Source organism: Bombina bombina, chromosome 5, assembly GCF_027579735.1.
Source record: "Bombina bombina isolate aBomBom1 chromosome 5, aBomBom1.pri, whole genome shotgun sequence".
Lineage (NCBI taxonomy): Eukaryota > Metazoa > Chordata > Amphibia > Anura > Bombinatoridae > Bombina > Bombina bombina.
Window position 1 is genome coordinate 702,428,564 of NC_069503.1, and position 16,415 is coordinate 702,444,978.

General features: G+C 34.8%; 1 protein-coding gene across 4 annotated transcripts in view; it reads left to right on the top strand.

Moving 5' to 3' along the window:
• Positions 1-1,308: 1,308 nt before the first annotated feature.
• DSP (desmoplakin) overlaps positions 1,309-16,415 on the top strand; it is a 115,222-nt gene continuing 100,115 nt past the window's right edge. The window contains exon 1 of one of the 4 annotated variants that reach the window (XM_053714718.1): positions 1,309-1,338. In XM_053714718.1, coding sequence (XP_053570693.1) covers positions 1,328-1,338 — 11 coding nt within the window. In that variant the 5' untranslated portion in view covers positions 1,309-1,327. Of the gene's footprint in view, positions 1,339-3,610; positions 4,097-16,415 lie in introns of those variants that run through there. The other 3 variants (XM_053714719.1, XM_053714720.1, XM_053714717.1) reach the window with 3 other exon arrangements.

Consider the following 16,415-nt stretch of genomic DNA (forward strand, 5'->3'; position numbering starts at 1 on the left):
AGAGAAAGGGGTCTGATGTGGTTTGGAGGATCTACTGGGTATGCGGTTGGATATGGCAAACATGGTATGTAGGGATAAGTGTCTGATGGGACATAGAGGGTCTTCAGTGCATTTGGGAGTCTGATGTGGGTGGTCTGTTCTGAGGCTCTAGTGAGGCTGAGAGGATCTTCAAGACTTAGTTGAGAGGGTTTACAGGGTCTAGGGGTCTGATGTGGCTGAGATGGTCTGCAAGGTCTAGGGGTCTCTTATGACTGATATGGTTTGCAGAGTCTAGGGGTCTGATGTGGCTAAAATGGTCTGCATGGTCTGATGTGGCTGAGATGCTCTGCAGGGTCTAGGGGTCTGATGTGGCTGAGATGGTCTGCAGGGTCTATGGGTCTGATGGGCATGGAGTGTTTTGTTTTCAGGGCCTGGAGTGGTCTGATGTAACTGAGATGATCTGCATGGAGGCTTATGTGGCTGAGAGGATCTTCAGGTCTTATAAGTCTGATGCTACTGAGATGATCTACTAAGCATTGTGGTCTAAATCAGTAAAAAAAAAAAAAAAGGTCAGGGCTCAAGTGGAAATTTATTGTAAAGGATATGATGTAGCTGAAATGGGTTCCAGAGCCATTGGTCTTGGGAGAGACTGCAGGACAATTGTTCTGATCTAAAGTCTGATCATAACCCAATTAGCTATTCACTTCCCTAACTGCTTGTTTCTTTCTTTTTTTGTGTATGACAGCTCTAGAATGACATCAACTATAACAAACTATTCTCTTTTTTATTCTTTAAATAAGAAAATCAGAAGCTAACATATTTTAATTCTGGTTCTTGTCCATTGTTGGGGAATTGTCTTGTAATCAGGCTGACCACATGAACAGCTCTTGTAGTGAAGTATGAGCAGCACCTCTTTCCTCCACAGTTACCTGTTCTGTTAACTGTCTAATGTACAATTTGGTCTCCAGCCTCCCTATTGTAACTTATGTTTCCACATATTACTATTATTTAACATTGAGAATTACATTTTGAGGGAGCAGTTTTTTCTGTGCAAATGTCAATTATTTATTAGTTCTCTCATTGATTATTTTTAGTTAGTATTGTCATAAAAAAACTGAACACGCAGCATAGCTTAGTGCTGTCAATGACTTGCCTTTCTGCAGTTCCTAAATTTACAGCTTAGTTCAAGCAAATTACTAAAATACCTTCTAAAGGTTTTAAAAAAAAAAATAACAAGAAATGGATAAGGGTGATCATGCTGGTATTTACTGGCTTGTAATACGGAAGCTGGACTCATTGTGACAGTAAGAGGAAGAAGATTGGATACAAGGTCCTTCTTAAGCTGATCATGTTCACAAGGTAAGTTTCTCAAAATGGGCAGCATACACCTGACTTTATTCTGCAGAATAAGTATGTGGCTGAATGAAGTTCCATTGAACACAAAAGTTATCACTTCTTTTGTACAAAGCAACTATGTGGTTAATTGGGCAGTGTATTTTCTTATGCCGTACTTGCTAACCATTGAGTTTCCATATTGAAACTGCTCATGAAGGATACTCATGGTTTGTGACAATAGGCTGAACTTCTATGGACTACCAAAATGAAATCTCAATAAATTTAAAGGGACACTAAACTTTTCATTTGGTGCATCTATAAGATAAATGTTTGAAATGAAGGATCAAGTTTTGGGATAAATAAAATCTGTTTGTAAAGTGTTATCATTGTCTACCAGAATAGCTGTGGGAGGTGTCATAATCAACATGCACTTCAGGTTAATTTAAAAGTCAAAATAATTAATTGTATCAGCTTCTTTTGTGCATAAAATATTTCAACATTTTTAAATAGTTTGCTTATCTATAACCTAAATACATGTTTAGTGCTTACTGGTTTAAAAAATATGTAAACTACATGTAATAAAGCATAATGTCATTGTTGCACACTACAAAAAGATCTAAAACAACTTGTCAGTTCTCAATAGCTACAGTAAATAGAAGAAGCTTGCAGACTGGTATGCCACACTGCACAAATTAATTGTGAAAATTTTTTTTGCTCACATGCCTTTGAGATCTTTAACATACCAGTTGCTGGGAAAACACACTACACCAGGGGTGCCCAATAGGTAGACCGGGATCTACCAGTAGATCCCGAAGGTGCTGCTGGTAGATGTGATCAAAATGATGTGGTCAAGTTACGCGATCACAACACTGGGGCATGAGTAGAGTATGGTTGCTAGGGATACTGCTTTATCTACCGCAGTGTGTGAAGGGGCAGGTCATTAAACAGTCTGATGATCAGACATGAAAAGTGCTACAGGATTAGATCTTGAGGGACATCGATTTGAACCAATGAATGTAGATTTTTGAACTACAACACAATTGACCTATCAAAAGTATGCTTGAGTGAGTACTCTCCCAATGGATATGGCAATATAGTATAGTTAGGAAGTTAAGCGTAAATAGATAGAAAAAGTAAAGGTGGAGGCTGCCGTGCTATGCTAAAGGAGCAAGTCTGATTGTCGCCTGGCAAATGATTGTGTTGACCAGGTAAGGAATGGTCTGCATGGCGCGCTATTGACATTTTTTTTTGTGTAAGCCTCACTGGGTCATATCAGGCCAAGCCCGCGACGCAAAGTAAAGGGGGTCAGTGGCAGTAATTTTTAATGCATTGTTTTGTAACATGGCACAAGGGGTTGCTCCTGTTAACCCGAATTAAAGCCAGTGCTACTTTTGTAGTCAGGATTAATCTGTTGTATCTTTATGCTTTTGAACATCCATGCGTTGCTAAATCATGCAACCTTAAAGGAATATGAAACACACATTATTATTTTTTTTTCATGATTCAGATATAGAACATGCAATTTTAGACAACTTTCTATTTTTCTCCTATTATCAATTTTTCTTTATTCTCTTGGTATCTTTATTTGGAAAATCAGGAATGTAAGCTTAGGGGCTGGCCCATTTTTAGTGAGTAGATGGAGATTTGAAAAGTAGATCCCAACACAAAAATAGTGTGGGCACCCCTGCACTACACGTTACTGTCAAACAACTCTTACCCTGACATAAATGGAGCAGAAAGGTAAAATCCAGTACATACCAGCATAAATAAATGCAACAATGAGAGCAGTCAGTTTAATAATTGGTGTGTTTTCTATGCAGATATACTAGAATATTTATAGGACAGTTCAAAGCCCATATCAAATAACCATAGAAAAGGAAAGTGAAAGTATTTAATTATAAGGATTAAGGACTGTATAAAGTACTGTAAATGTGATCAGAATTTCTGGGAATTTGTTTTATTATTTTGGTTTCTAGCTGAGGTATTCTGTCACAAATCATACAATGCAGAGTTTTGCAAGGATTCAGGACTAGGCTGCTGGTATTATACTTCTACATGTATAAAAGTTAAGTATATACTTTTTATGGTAACAGGTTATAATGCACGAAGACCATATACTGCAATGTGTTTGTAACTGGTCTAAAAGACACAACTCCCTGCTCAGAAGCTGAATGAAGCTGTCATTTGTACAAGTCAGAGGGTGGGGCTGGGAGTGAGACACAGCTCAGGGTGTCACCAGCTCATCAGCAATCTGCAGAAAACAAAAACAGTGAAACAAAGGTGTGACTGCCTCTGGCTTCCCTCGGAAAAAGGCTGGATGAGACCTGCCACCTCCTGCTCCTCCCCCAGTCTCTGGCTACAGGCTGTTCCTGCACTCCAGCACTCAGCCCAGCTGCAGAGAGCAGGAGGAAGAAGCGCAGAGTGCCCTGTATAGGGGGCTGCATTCTGATCATCACCCCTAACCGAGTCCTTGGGCTTTTTGTCACACCTGGGAGCACCTTGGACTGGGTTGTCCTGTATAAGCCCCCACTTATTGCACTTACCTGGTGTTGAATGCTCAGCTGCTTGAGCTAAAAACCATGAGTATTAACGGATCCAATTTAAGGCTCAACACACTGGGCAGAATTGCCAGAGCTGATTCTGGCCAGGATCTGAGTGGCAGGTACGAAATGAACAACCACAAGATGGTAATAGGAGGCGGTGGAGCAGGAGGCTTGGTGCAACAACAGAAGACATACTATGTACAGCAGAACTACAGCGACCACACCGGGGACAGCTATGGGTGAGTTACCTGGTACAGGTGGACACAGTGCCACCCTGGGCAGGGAATGTTATCCCACTGCTACTGTAATCTTACTACCTAATATATATATATATATATATATATATATATATATATATATATATATATATATATATATATATATATATATATATATATAATATATGCGGTCTCATTATCACCCACTGACAGAGCTCTATACAAATAACTTGTTTAGCGACCCTTAAAATGATTCTGCAAATGTGATCAGTTTAAATGATACCTATTCCTGACGTAGATAATAATACGGAAGTGAGTTCAGGAAAGTTTTGGAATAACCCCTGTCCTATCTAGTTGATACACTTGATTGACTCTCATAGTTGCTGCTTGTAGTTTACTTACCTTTTTGTTCATTATAATTAAGCAATATACTTTCACAGAAATGAGTGCAGCTTATTTAATTACATTATTATATATGTAATTAGACTGAGGGGCTAGTATCCCCACAGTCACAATCTTTCATAAAGACATTTATCCTTACTTTGTATTATACAGTATGTCCTGAATTCCCAGTAGATGACAACAATAGCACATAGAAACATTTTTTCCTGATATTTTGATTAGAGTGTGATTCAAAATCAACCCCCCCCCTAAATCCTCAAACTTTGTATTTAACCCACTAATTCTTGTAGTGCTGATTTTACTTTCTCAAGTCTCTATCACCTCATCTCCTTCAATGATTTGCATAAACATGCATGCAACTGCCATTTATCAGTCTGCTTACTGAATGAAATTGTGTTAATAAAAACACCCAGAACATGCAGACTATTACTTATTAATTACACATCTTCCTACATTTGCCCCTTGTGATTTAGTCATATTTTTGTACTTTATTAGCATTGTTAGAAAAATAAAGCTATTGCTATCAAATTCCATAATAAACCTCCAGCCCCCATAAGGTAGGTGGAAGTAACAGGTCAGATACCAGGGATCAGCAGCCTTTTGTCTAAAGGGGCAGGCATTGCATTTTTTTCCTGTGAAGATATTGTGTGTAGGGATTTGGCAAGTTTTTGGAATTAACTTGCCTTTTCCTAGGAGATATGAAGCATGGTCTGAGTTAGGTGCCAACAGATATGATTCACTGCTTCTTCTACAAAATACATAAGCTTTTTCATATCTTGTCATCACACACTGTAGGGCTTCTGTAAGCTATTGTGATACAGAACTACCAATATGATAGAAAGTTATGTAGTAGTGAATAACAGCAAATTAACTGTACTGTTAATGCTTTACTGCAACCGTTTCTATAAAACTGCCATTGTTTTGTCTGTGATATGATCCAAGCTTTCATATAATGAATGGTGCATAATACACCTTTGGCTCAGACAAATCAGCTGCAGAAAGTAATAGTTCACAAGAAAGTTTTTCTATGCTTTGTTCACACTGTAAAACATAAAGGTATGTGATTAAAAAGGAACCCTTTGGAATTTGACCGTCCAGTGCTTGGGGGTGGGGTGGGGCAATGAGTCTGTTGTTTATTCCCAAGCACTGCCCTATTCAACTTTTTTTTTGTAATTTTAGTTTACAGTTTGGTACTATACTAAAGGTTAGTTGGTTGACTTTCTGTGCACACACAATCTTCAGTGTTTATTTTTGAATCTAAGGCACACAAGTTCCAATCTAGATTTTTTTTTTTGTGTGTGATTATCTTAGCTTCTAGTTGTTTAACTGCACATTCCAGGACTGCTCCCATTCTTGTCAGAACTTAACAAAAGAATCCGTCTCGGGACACAAATAGTGCACAATAAATCTAAAATATTTGAGTTTTCCCACCCACAGTCGGTTCAGTTTTAGAATGAGTTTCTTGTGAGATGTGTTGCATTATTGTTGTTATATGAATCTTGGTGGTCTCACTCCTTTATATATACATATTTTAACCTGAGTGTGAATTCATTTAGATGCTGTAGGCTATAATGGATTTTAATATAACTTTGTGGTGGTGGTCTGTGCTGTAATTGGATATAAGTCACTTTAGTTGATCAAAATTAAAGGGAAATTATCATAATCCAAAATACTCAAATTACAGGGACATTAGTTTGGAAAAAAATGCAAATATTTCCTTTAACAATAAAATGAGTATCTAAGATAGTGGTGACCACACCCTCATCAGTATTGGTTGATAGGAACAATAATTCATAATGACATTTTTTTTATTTGTATTACACAATTTTTCTTATTTTAATACATTATGCTTTTTTGATGGAACAACAAAAAAAAGAATATACACAATGTGTCTTTAAAAAGCTTTGCATAGAAAGAACGCTCACTTAATGCTTGAAATCCCAGTGTTTTCTTATTTACATAACACACCCACTTGCTGATTCAGATGAGCACAACACATCCACTGTATTTACAGATATCATATACAGCACAATGCAAGTAGAAACAATAGAGATAAAACCAGACAACATGGCTGTATTGTGCATGATTTATTTATTTTATTATCTCAAAAATCATACTGCTTACCAGAACAAATTGACACTGGTATCTGATATAATCTGGGTATGAGCAGTTTTTCCTATTTACATGGTTTCATCAGTTATTATTTAAAGGGACACTGAACCCAAATTTTTTCTTTCGTGATTCAGATAGAGCATGCAATTTTAAGATTTATGCAATTTGTATTGTGTTTGTACCATGTTGGTTTTGCAGCATTTTTGCAGGTATTGCTTGACATTTGCATTATGATGTTCTGTATTGGTAATTACATTTGTTTGCAATGTGACATGTAATGAGTCAGGGAGCCAATTGCACTATAGCCCACCATCTGGGTATGTATATGTCACACGGCCCATGTTGACATGCAGACACAATTCATATGTACATTCTAGTTTTGCAAAACTTTCACAGCATTGCCCAAATACACAGTCTCTTGATTGACACATTCTTTGATATAGAGCATAACAAATCCTGGGAGCGAACCACAGGTCCTAGAATTTTACGATTTTTAAAAAAAATGTACTCTACGTATACCTACAGTGGTCTCCAGAGAAAATGTTACCAGCCCGATGGCATTAGGAAGTAACCGGGTGGGGTAATACTTTGCAATATTATATTTTCTGTCTTTATATATGTTACACAGTACACATATGTGCCTAGTTTAATATATTTTGATTTAATGGTACTTTGTGCAATAAACATTATATTTAGCTTGGCTTCAATTGTAGCCAGTAGGTCAGTAGAATCAGCTGGGTTGTGTGACCATGAGAGCACTAAGATCCCTTGCCAGGATTTTAAAAACATGTGTAGTTGTTTCCTCAGTGTTTTATTGGCGCTATATTTTATTATACAACTATATGTCTTTGTCATTCACTCACGCAGTGTTCAGCTATCTACCAGTAGTGCATTCTTGATTCTTCAACAAAGGATCCTAGGAGAATTAAGAAACTTTGACAATAGAAGTAAATTGGAAAGTTAATTAAAGTTGTATGCTCTGTCTGAATCATGAAGGAAAATTTGGGTGCTATGTCCCTTTAAAAAAGAAAAAAGTAGATTTCTGTAAAAAAAAGGGACATGAAACAATTTTTTTCATTCATGATTCAGACAGAGCATACAATTAAAAAAAAACTTTCCAGTTTAGTTATATTTTCAAATTGGTGTCATTTTCTTGGTCTCCTTTGTTGAAGGAGCACAAATGCACTACTGGGAAAGATCTAGACATATCAGGTGATCCAAATGCAAGATATGTGCAGCCACCAATCAGCAGTTAGCTCCCAATAGTGCAATCCTGCACCTGAGCCTACCTATGTATGCTTTTCAACAAAGGATATCAAGGGAACAAAGCAAATCAGAAAATAGAAGTAAATTGGTCTTTTTTTAAAAAAAAATTGCATTCTCTGTCTGATTCATTAAAGCTTAATTTTGACTTTACTGTCCCTTTAATCATCACAACTTTAGAAGAGAGTGAGATAAAAAGATGCCAGTACAACTACATTGCAATGTAATATGTGCACCAATTAGATCACGTTGGTAATGGTTTTGTAACCTGTTTATCACAACCTACTTTGATTTGGTTTAAGTACAACTGAGTTTTATTTCAGGCTCAGTGATACACTGAATGCATTATATTTTAGATTGGCAGATTGGTATTAGTTGTGGGCTGATTTAAAAATACAGCAGTTGACTTTTTGATAAGGTTTTTTTTTGGCAGATCTGAATATTGTTTTCATCGTGCAGAAATGTGTTTTTGACCACATTGATGAGCAAGTGTTGCTTATTCATCTGGTCAGTCACACACACAATGATGTACGTTGCTGTGCGTTTTTATTCTGTGTCTCTCCTGGTAATCTAATATTATTTTTATAAAGTAGCGTGGTAGGTTAGATGGTGTCTATCTGCTAGCACTCAGATCCCATGCCCCTAATATATAGTAATGTTGTGTATAGTATATTTATAGCTATTCTCTGAAAATGAAAATAATTTGTTTTGTTAAGTGTTTAATAAAGTTTTGTTTCTCCAAATACAAATCTTGAGTTGTTAGGTGCCCTAAAGTTATTCTATAAGTCATAAATAGTGAATCGAGAGGCTTGAAATGCTCCTTCATAAGATTTCTATTGATTTTTATATATTAGTAAACAAATGAAAGACTGGTGCTCGTTCTGTATCCCTCATTTGTTAAAAATTATTTCTGTGCCTATGTTGATCATTTAATTTTATAACCTTGTATGTCTTTTTTAAAAGTGTGTATGTTAAAATAGGACATGGGCCAGGTCTTCCGGTAGACATTTGGAGCTATTTGGTATTGAGGTATTGCTTCTGTTAAGTGATTGATATTTTGGTCAAATTGCTATTTTATCTGGGGTACTATTTTGTGTTGGACAACTTTGTAATTGCATGAGTGCATTATTGCAGAAACTGATAAATACCTTATTGCACATCTTAAAGGGACATAAAAGGGCATATATATATGATTAAATGACCACACATTTGATCATATATATATGTGTAAACTTCCACAAAGAGGTTAAACACACAGTTCAAGTCAGCACTAGACCAGCAATGCACTTCCCATCTTGAGCTAAACACAGCTGGTGATTGGCGGCTATGCACACATGCCTTCTTTATTGGCTAAGTTCCCATGTTAAGCTGTAGATCAGTAGTGCATTGCTGTTGGAGCTGGTTTTATAGGGATATGGAATAAATGGTAAAAATATTTGTGTTAAAACAAAGTAAAAAAGAAAAAAAATGGCAACTTACTTGCAAAATGTAGCCACTGCCCTCAGGAAAATAAGAGAGCTGACGTTGACAATGTAGGAAAGTGTTTAAGCAGAGCGCTGGTTTATAAACAGGATACCACACAACTTACAAGTAAGAAAAGATCCTTCTATCTTTTCAAAAATGTAGTAAGAATTATGGTGATAGTAAGTGCGCTAAAAGAAAGCTAAAGGTATCCAATATTATCCGGTATTAAAAAGATATGTATAAAAGTGGAAAGTGTGATAAATGTGTATAATTCACAGTCAAAAATAAAAAAGGGGGTGTGAGGGGAAAAAAAGGGGTCTATGCAAAAAAAATGACAGTGTCCGCAAAAAATAAGTGATATTGTATCTTGGGAAGAACTAATATAATCTTCTAATCATGATGTGCTAAAAATTCAAAATATGTAACAATAAGTGATGTGTCTATATATTGGTGTAATAATATCAAACTTTAGATAGTGTATGTGGGAAAAAAAACAATACGTTAAATTGTAACGAAAAAACTATAATATCCAAAAAATTATAATATCCAAAAAATTATGCAGCCTAAATCATATATCAAAAATATTTATTTATACACACTCACAAGCAAATAGAAGGGGACGTCTCCCCTAATAAAAAAGTAATAAAAACAGATTTAAGCAAGTAGAAATTCAATTCTAAAAAAGCAGACTTTGCTGAGAAAATGTGTTAAAAAATCCACAATATTGTGCAGAGAGAGACAGTTCCTTATAGCATCCGAACCTTTCGTTGTTGCTTTATAGGTAGATTTTACTGACCAAGTTCAGGATTTAGAAAAAGTGTAGGCTCCTTATAGTACTATACAGTCATTCAACTTTATTGGACTTATTGCTTTAGGATACTTTCTACTTACTTCACCACCCGTGTGGCAACGATATCACCTGTACAGCTCCAAGTATCCAAACTGAGTCAGTGCGCCGCGTGTATCTCGGCGTCTGACGTCATCGGCAAACTTCAGCCGCTGTCACCGTAATAGTTGGCTTTTCTGGATATTATAATCCTAGGTGGTTTTGGAGATAATCACTTCTTGTATTTCCAACAGAGATAGTTCCCTGCACTTAGTGCTAATTGCACGCAGGAAAAAGATGGATGTTGAGAAATGTAAATAGCCCGGGTTAAAGTTGAAAAAATCCTTAAATATAGAATGTCCTCATTCAAGTAGTAATGTCAGATAACACAGCCACTCAGATCAACGCGTTTCGCTCGCCAGGGAGCTTTTTCAAGATAGATGTGACTGGTCTGGTGTGTCCTTATAAAGGTGTCAGAAAACCCTCATTGGTAGTTTTTTCATTGAAATTTAAGGTGGAATCATAGGAATACTATGTATCTGTATATGTCCCATCTGATTAAGGTGGAATAGTCTCTTCATGCTCATTCTCAGCTTAAAAAGGAATTTCTTTTTTTAGCTTAATATCTTGTTTACTGAAAAGGCTACTATATAAGTACTGCTGCAATATTCATATTATTCTAAAAAGAATAACATTCATAAAACGTAATATTCATAAAAAATTTTATATTCATAAAATTTATATTCATAAAATTTATCTGATATTTAAAAATAATAATCAATCTTCATAAAATACATAAAATTCATAAAATATTTTTATAACATATATTAATAAAAATGGCCCTAAAACTTGTGACAGGAGAAATCTATATGTACATCCTACAATACTGAAAATTCCAAAAGGGATTTTATCGATTTGATTATGGCCATAAGACTTAAGCAGTATAAAAGTTACAATTTAAAATCACCATTAGTCCAACAAAAAGGGGGAGAGATCTAATTCTGAGTTTAAACCTCTTGGGTACAGAGTATCGTATTTGTAAATTAGCTCTGCTTCTTTTATCAGTAATTTCTTCTCTATACTGCCACCTCTCCAATGATTGTGTACTTTTTGTACACCCCAATATTTTAAATCTTTAGTGTTACCTTTATGGACTGATTTAAAGTGTTTGTATAGATGAGTATCATCTCTACCATTTTTTATATTGCCAATATGCTCTCTTATTCGGTCCCTAATCATTCTTTTGGTTTCCCCAAAGTAAAAAAGGTTGCAAGTGCACTTAAGAACATAAATTATATTTTTATTGGTACATCTTATGGTATCTTTAATTATGAGGGGTTTCTCTGTATTACTAAATCTAATATTTTTTAATTTGTTACTGTGGCCACATGCCTTACATGAGTAGCATGGAAAAAAACCATTAATACTTTTCCCAGTTAAATCTTTTTGTTTTAGTATATTTTTCTTTTTTGTTTTAAGTTCACTAGGTGCCAAAATTGTTTTAAGGTTCGCTGCCTTTTTGAAAATAAATTTGGGGTTGTCAATGATTTTCGTCCCTAACAGATCATCTTCTTTTATTAAGTGCCAATGTTTTTTTATTATCCTTTTGATGACATTCAGGTCAGCACTATAATCTGTTATAAAAGGGACCATGATCTTATTACTGGTCTCTTTTTGTTTCTCTTTATAGGTCAGAAGGGACTCTCTGTCTGTGTTCTTGGCTCTCTCTATGGCTTTATCTGTAATATCATCTTTATAACCTCTCACCTTGAATCTTTCTAATAGGATTTCAGATTGCTGTTCGAAATCTGTCATCCTAGAGCAGTTCTTTCTAATACGTAAGAATTGTCCTACTGGGATGTTTTTCTTCCATGCATCTAGATGGCAACTTTTTGCATGTATATAATTACTGCAGTCGACCTTCTTAAAATGGGTCTTAGTTTCAATTTTATTTTCTGCTTTAAGTATTTCTAGATCTAAGAACACCACAGAGTCTGTACTGTAATTATATGTAAAGTTCAGTCCCCAGGTATTATTATTCATTTCATCAAACATATTTTTAAGTTCAATTTCAGTACCTTTCCAGACTATTAGAAGGTCATCTATGTACCTTTTGTAGAGCACAAGGTTTGCACCATAGCCGCCAGAGTTGAAGAATTGAGTTTCCCAGGCACCCATAAAAAGATTTTCCAGTTTTCCCAGTATGGAAGACATTTTTGATTTTAGAGATAAAATTTTTCTTGATATGAAGGATGATAATACTCCAATACCTAATATATGTACATCTGACAAAATATCAGATTTGATGCAAAATTTGGAATATAATATGACCAAAGAACTTAAGCAGAAAATGGAACTGGTCTTTTTGAATAGATATACCTCTAAAGATATTATTCCAAGAGGCCTGCGCCTAAATAAAAATTGTACCTTTCCCCTTTCAGATACACTACAGAATGAATGGTCTGAAACCCTAAAAAAAGCATCCAACACTTTGATAGATATCTTAAAGAGATCTAGGAAAGAGACCTTAGTAAATATTGAAAATAATATCTTAGAAATTAAAGAGAAATTAAAAGATAAAAAAAGCAGTAATGAATTCAAAGAAAGACAAAAAGTTATAATGGACAAATTAGCTAATCTTAATAAAGAACTTTTGAGAACAAAATGGGGAAAGATGGAAAGAGATATAAACGATAATACACAAACAAATAGGGGTGAAAACTCAAATAAAAACCCCCCAATTTCTAATGAACATAGAAGGGAAAGTAATCATGAAAATAGATCATTAGGTTATTCACAAACACAACGTAATGAGAATAGGAATCGTAACACATATAATGATAATTACCATTATGAGAGAAATTATAATACCAATTCTAATACCTATTATGACAGACCGAGAGTCCCTAGATACCAAAATAGGGATCACTTTTATTCAGAATTCCAGCATAACTCCTTTAGACGGAACTCAGATAGACAATTTCAGAATAGACAAAATTACTGGGAATATCCCAGAAGAACAAATAGATGGGTAAACAGACAAGATGATCAATGGAGAATCCCTACACAAAATCGGTTCGATACCTTTAGAGATCAAAGGCCTAATGAGGAAACACATAAAAATGATGAACAGGTTTTTTTAGAGAGAAGCCCTCTCAAAGAGGGCCACTCACGAGATATATCAAGACAGGAAAACGAGTCCAGTCTAAGGAGAAAAAGAAACTTAGAGGAAAGAGAGGAAGAGGAGTTTCTAAACGAGGCAAAAAGATGGAGATAATGAGCAGAACTCAGGGCATTTTTAATCTTAGTAGTATAAAATTGAAGGAAGATGAGGAAAGGGTCCTTAGTTTAGGTCTGTCATTTGCACCAACAAAGAGACTAGACAAATTTAACACCCATATTCATATTAAAAAATTTGTACGCAATCTTACTATTAAAAGATTTTTTCTCAAAAACCCTATTGAAAGGCAAATAAGTAACGATATTTCAGATAGTATTCAACATACAGACTTTAAAATAAAATCTAAATTTAACCCCACACATGCTAAGGGTAATTACCTTGACACTTTTGAAAAATTAGTTTGTAAGGATATACAGAAATACAACCCCAAGAAACTTAAAAATTACAATTTAAGCATTAAAGATAAAGAAATTATCGAGAACCTTCAAAAAAACAGTGGGGTGACCATTAAACCTGCCGATAAGGGCGGAGGAATTGTCCTGATGGACACTACTAATTATATCAAAGAAGCAAATAGACTTCTAAATGACACCAAGACTTATAAAAAATTAGATTTTGATCCTACAAAAAAATTCAATAGGATATTAGACAAATTACTTAAGGAAGGCAGTAAATCTGGCATTTTGAATGATAAAGAACTTGAATTTTTGACACCCAAATTTCCTCGTATCCCCATCTTTTATTTCCTGCCGAAGATCCACAAATGTTTGGTCAACCCTCCAGGTAGACCAATCATTTCTGGGATAGAATCTTTATCAGCGAATTTATCTAGATATGTGGACAATTTTCTCCAAAAACATGTTAAAAATCTTAACTCATACCTTAAAGATTCCACACAAGTCTTAAATGAACTTAAATCCATACTTTGGGAGGAAGGGATGATCCTAGCAACGTGTGATGTCACATCTTTATACACGGTAATTGATCATTCCAAGGGAATTAAAGCGGTTGAAATGTTTCTAAAATCTGATCTAAATATGTCAGATCAACATAGGGCTTTTATTTTAAAAAGTATTAAATACATACTTGACAATAACTACTTTTCCTTTAACAACAAATTTTACCTACAGATAGAGGGTACGGCAATGGGCACAAGGTTTGCACCTAGCTACGCCAATCTTTTTATGGGTGCCTGGGAAACTCAATTCTTCAACTCTGGCGGCTATGGTGCAAACCTTGTGCTCTACAAAAGGTACATAGATGACCTTCTAATAGTCTGGAAAGGTACTGAAATTGAACTTAAAAATATGTTTGATGAAATGAATAATAATACCTGGGGACTGAACTTTACATATAATTACAGTACAGACTCTGTGGTGTTCTTAGATCTAGAAATACTTAAAGCAGAAAATAAAATTGAAACTAAGACCCATTTTAAGAAGGTCGACTGCAGTAATTATATACATGCAAAAAGTTGCCATCTAGATGCATGGAAGAAAAACATCCCAGTAGGACAATTCTTACGTATTAGAAAGAACTGCTCTAGGATGACAGATTTCGAACAGCAATCTGAAATCCTATTAGAAAGATTCAAGGTGAGAGGTTATAAAGATGATATTACAGATAAAGCCATAGAGAGAGCCAAGAACACAGACAGAGAGTCCCTTCTGACCTATAAAGAGAAACAAAAAGAGACCAGTAATAAGATCATGGTCCCTTTTATAACAGATTATAGTGCTGACCTGAATGTCATCAAAAGGATAATAAAAAAACATTGGCACTTAATAAAAGAAGATGATCTGTTAGGGACGAAAATCATTGACAACCCCAAATTTATTTTCAAAAAGGCAGCGAACCTTAAAACAATTTTGGCACCTAGTGAACTTAAAACAAAAAAGAAAAATATACTAAAACAAAAAGATTTAACTGGGAAAAGTATTAATGGTTTTTTTCCATGCTACTCATGTAAGGCATGTGGCCACAGTAACAAATTAAAAAATATTAGATTTAGTAATACAGAGAAACCCCTCATAATTAAAGATACCATAAGATGTACCAATAAAAATATAATTTATGTTCTTAAGTGCACTTGCAACCTTTTTTACTTTGGGGAAACCAAAAGAATGATTAGGGACCGAATAAGAGAGCATATTGGCAATATAAAAAATGGTAGAGATGATACTCATCTATACAAACACTTTAAATCAGTCCATAAAGGTAACACTAAAGATTTAAAATATTGGGGTGTACAAAAAGTACACAATCATTGGAGAGGTGGCAGTATAGAGAAGAAATTACTGATAAAAGAAGCAGAGCTAATTTACAAATACGATACTCTGTACCCAAGAGGTTTAAACTCAGAATTAGATCTCTCCCCCTTTTTGTTGGACTAATGGTGATTTTAAATTGTAACTTTTATACTGCTTAAGTCTTATGGCCATAATCAAATCGATAAAATCCCTTTTGGAATTTTCAGTATTGTAGGATGTACATATAGATTTCTCCTGTCACAAGTTTTAGGGCCATTTTTATTAATATATGTTATAAAAATATTTTATGAATTTTATGTATTTTATGAAGATTGATTATTATTTTTAAATATCAGATAAATTTTATGAATATAAATTTTATGAATATAAAATTTTTTATGAATATTACGTTTTATGAATGTTATTCTTTTTAGAATAATATGAATATTGCAGCAGTACTTATATAGTAGCCTTTTCAGTAAACAAGATATTAAGCTAAAAAAAGAAATTCCTTTTTAAGCTGAGAATGAGCATGAAGAGACTATTCCACCTTAATCAGATGGGACATATACAGATACATAGTATTCCTATGATTCCACCTTAAATTTCAATGAAAAAACTACCAATGAGGGTTTTCTGACACCTTTATAAGGACACACCAGACCAGTCACATCTATCTTGAAAAAGCTCCCTGGCGAGCGAAACGCGTTGATCTGAGTGGCTGTGTTATCTGACATTACTACTTGAATGAGGACATTCTATATTTAAGGATTTTTTCAACTTTAACCCGGGCTATTTACATTTCTCAACATCCATCTTTTTCCTGCGTGCAATTAGCACTAA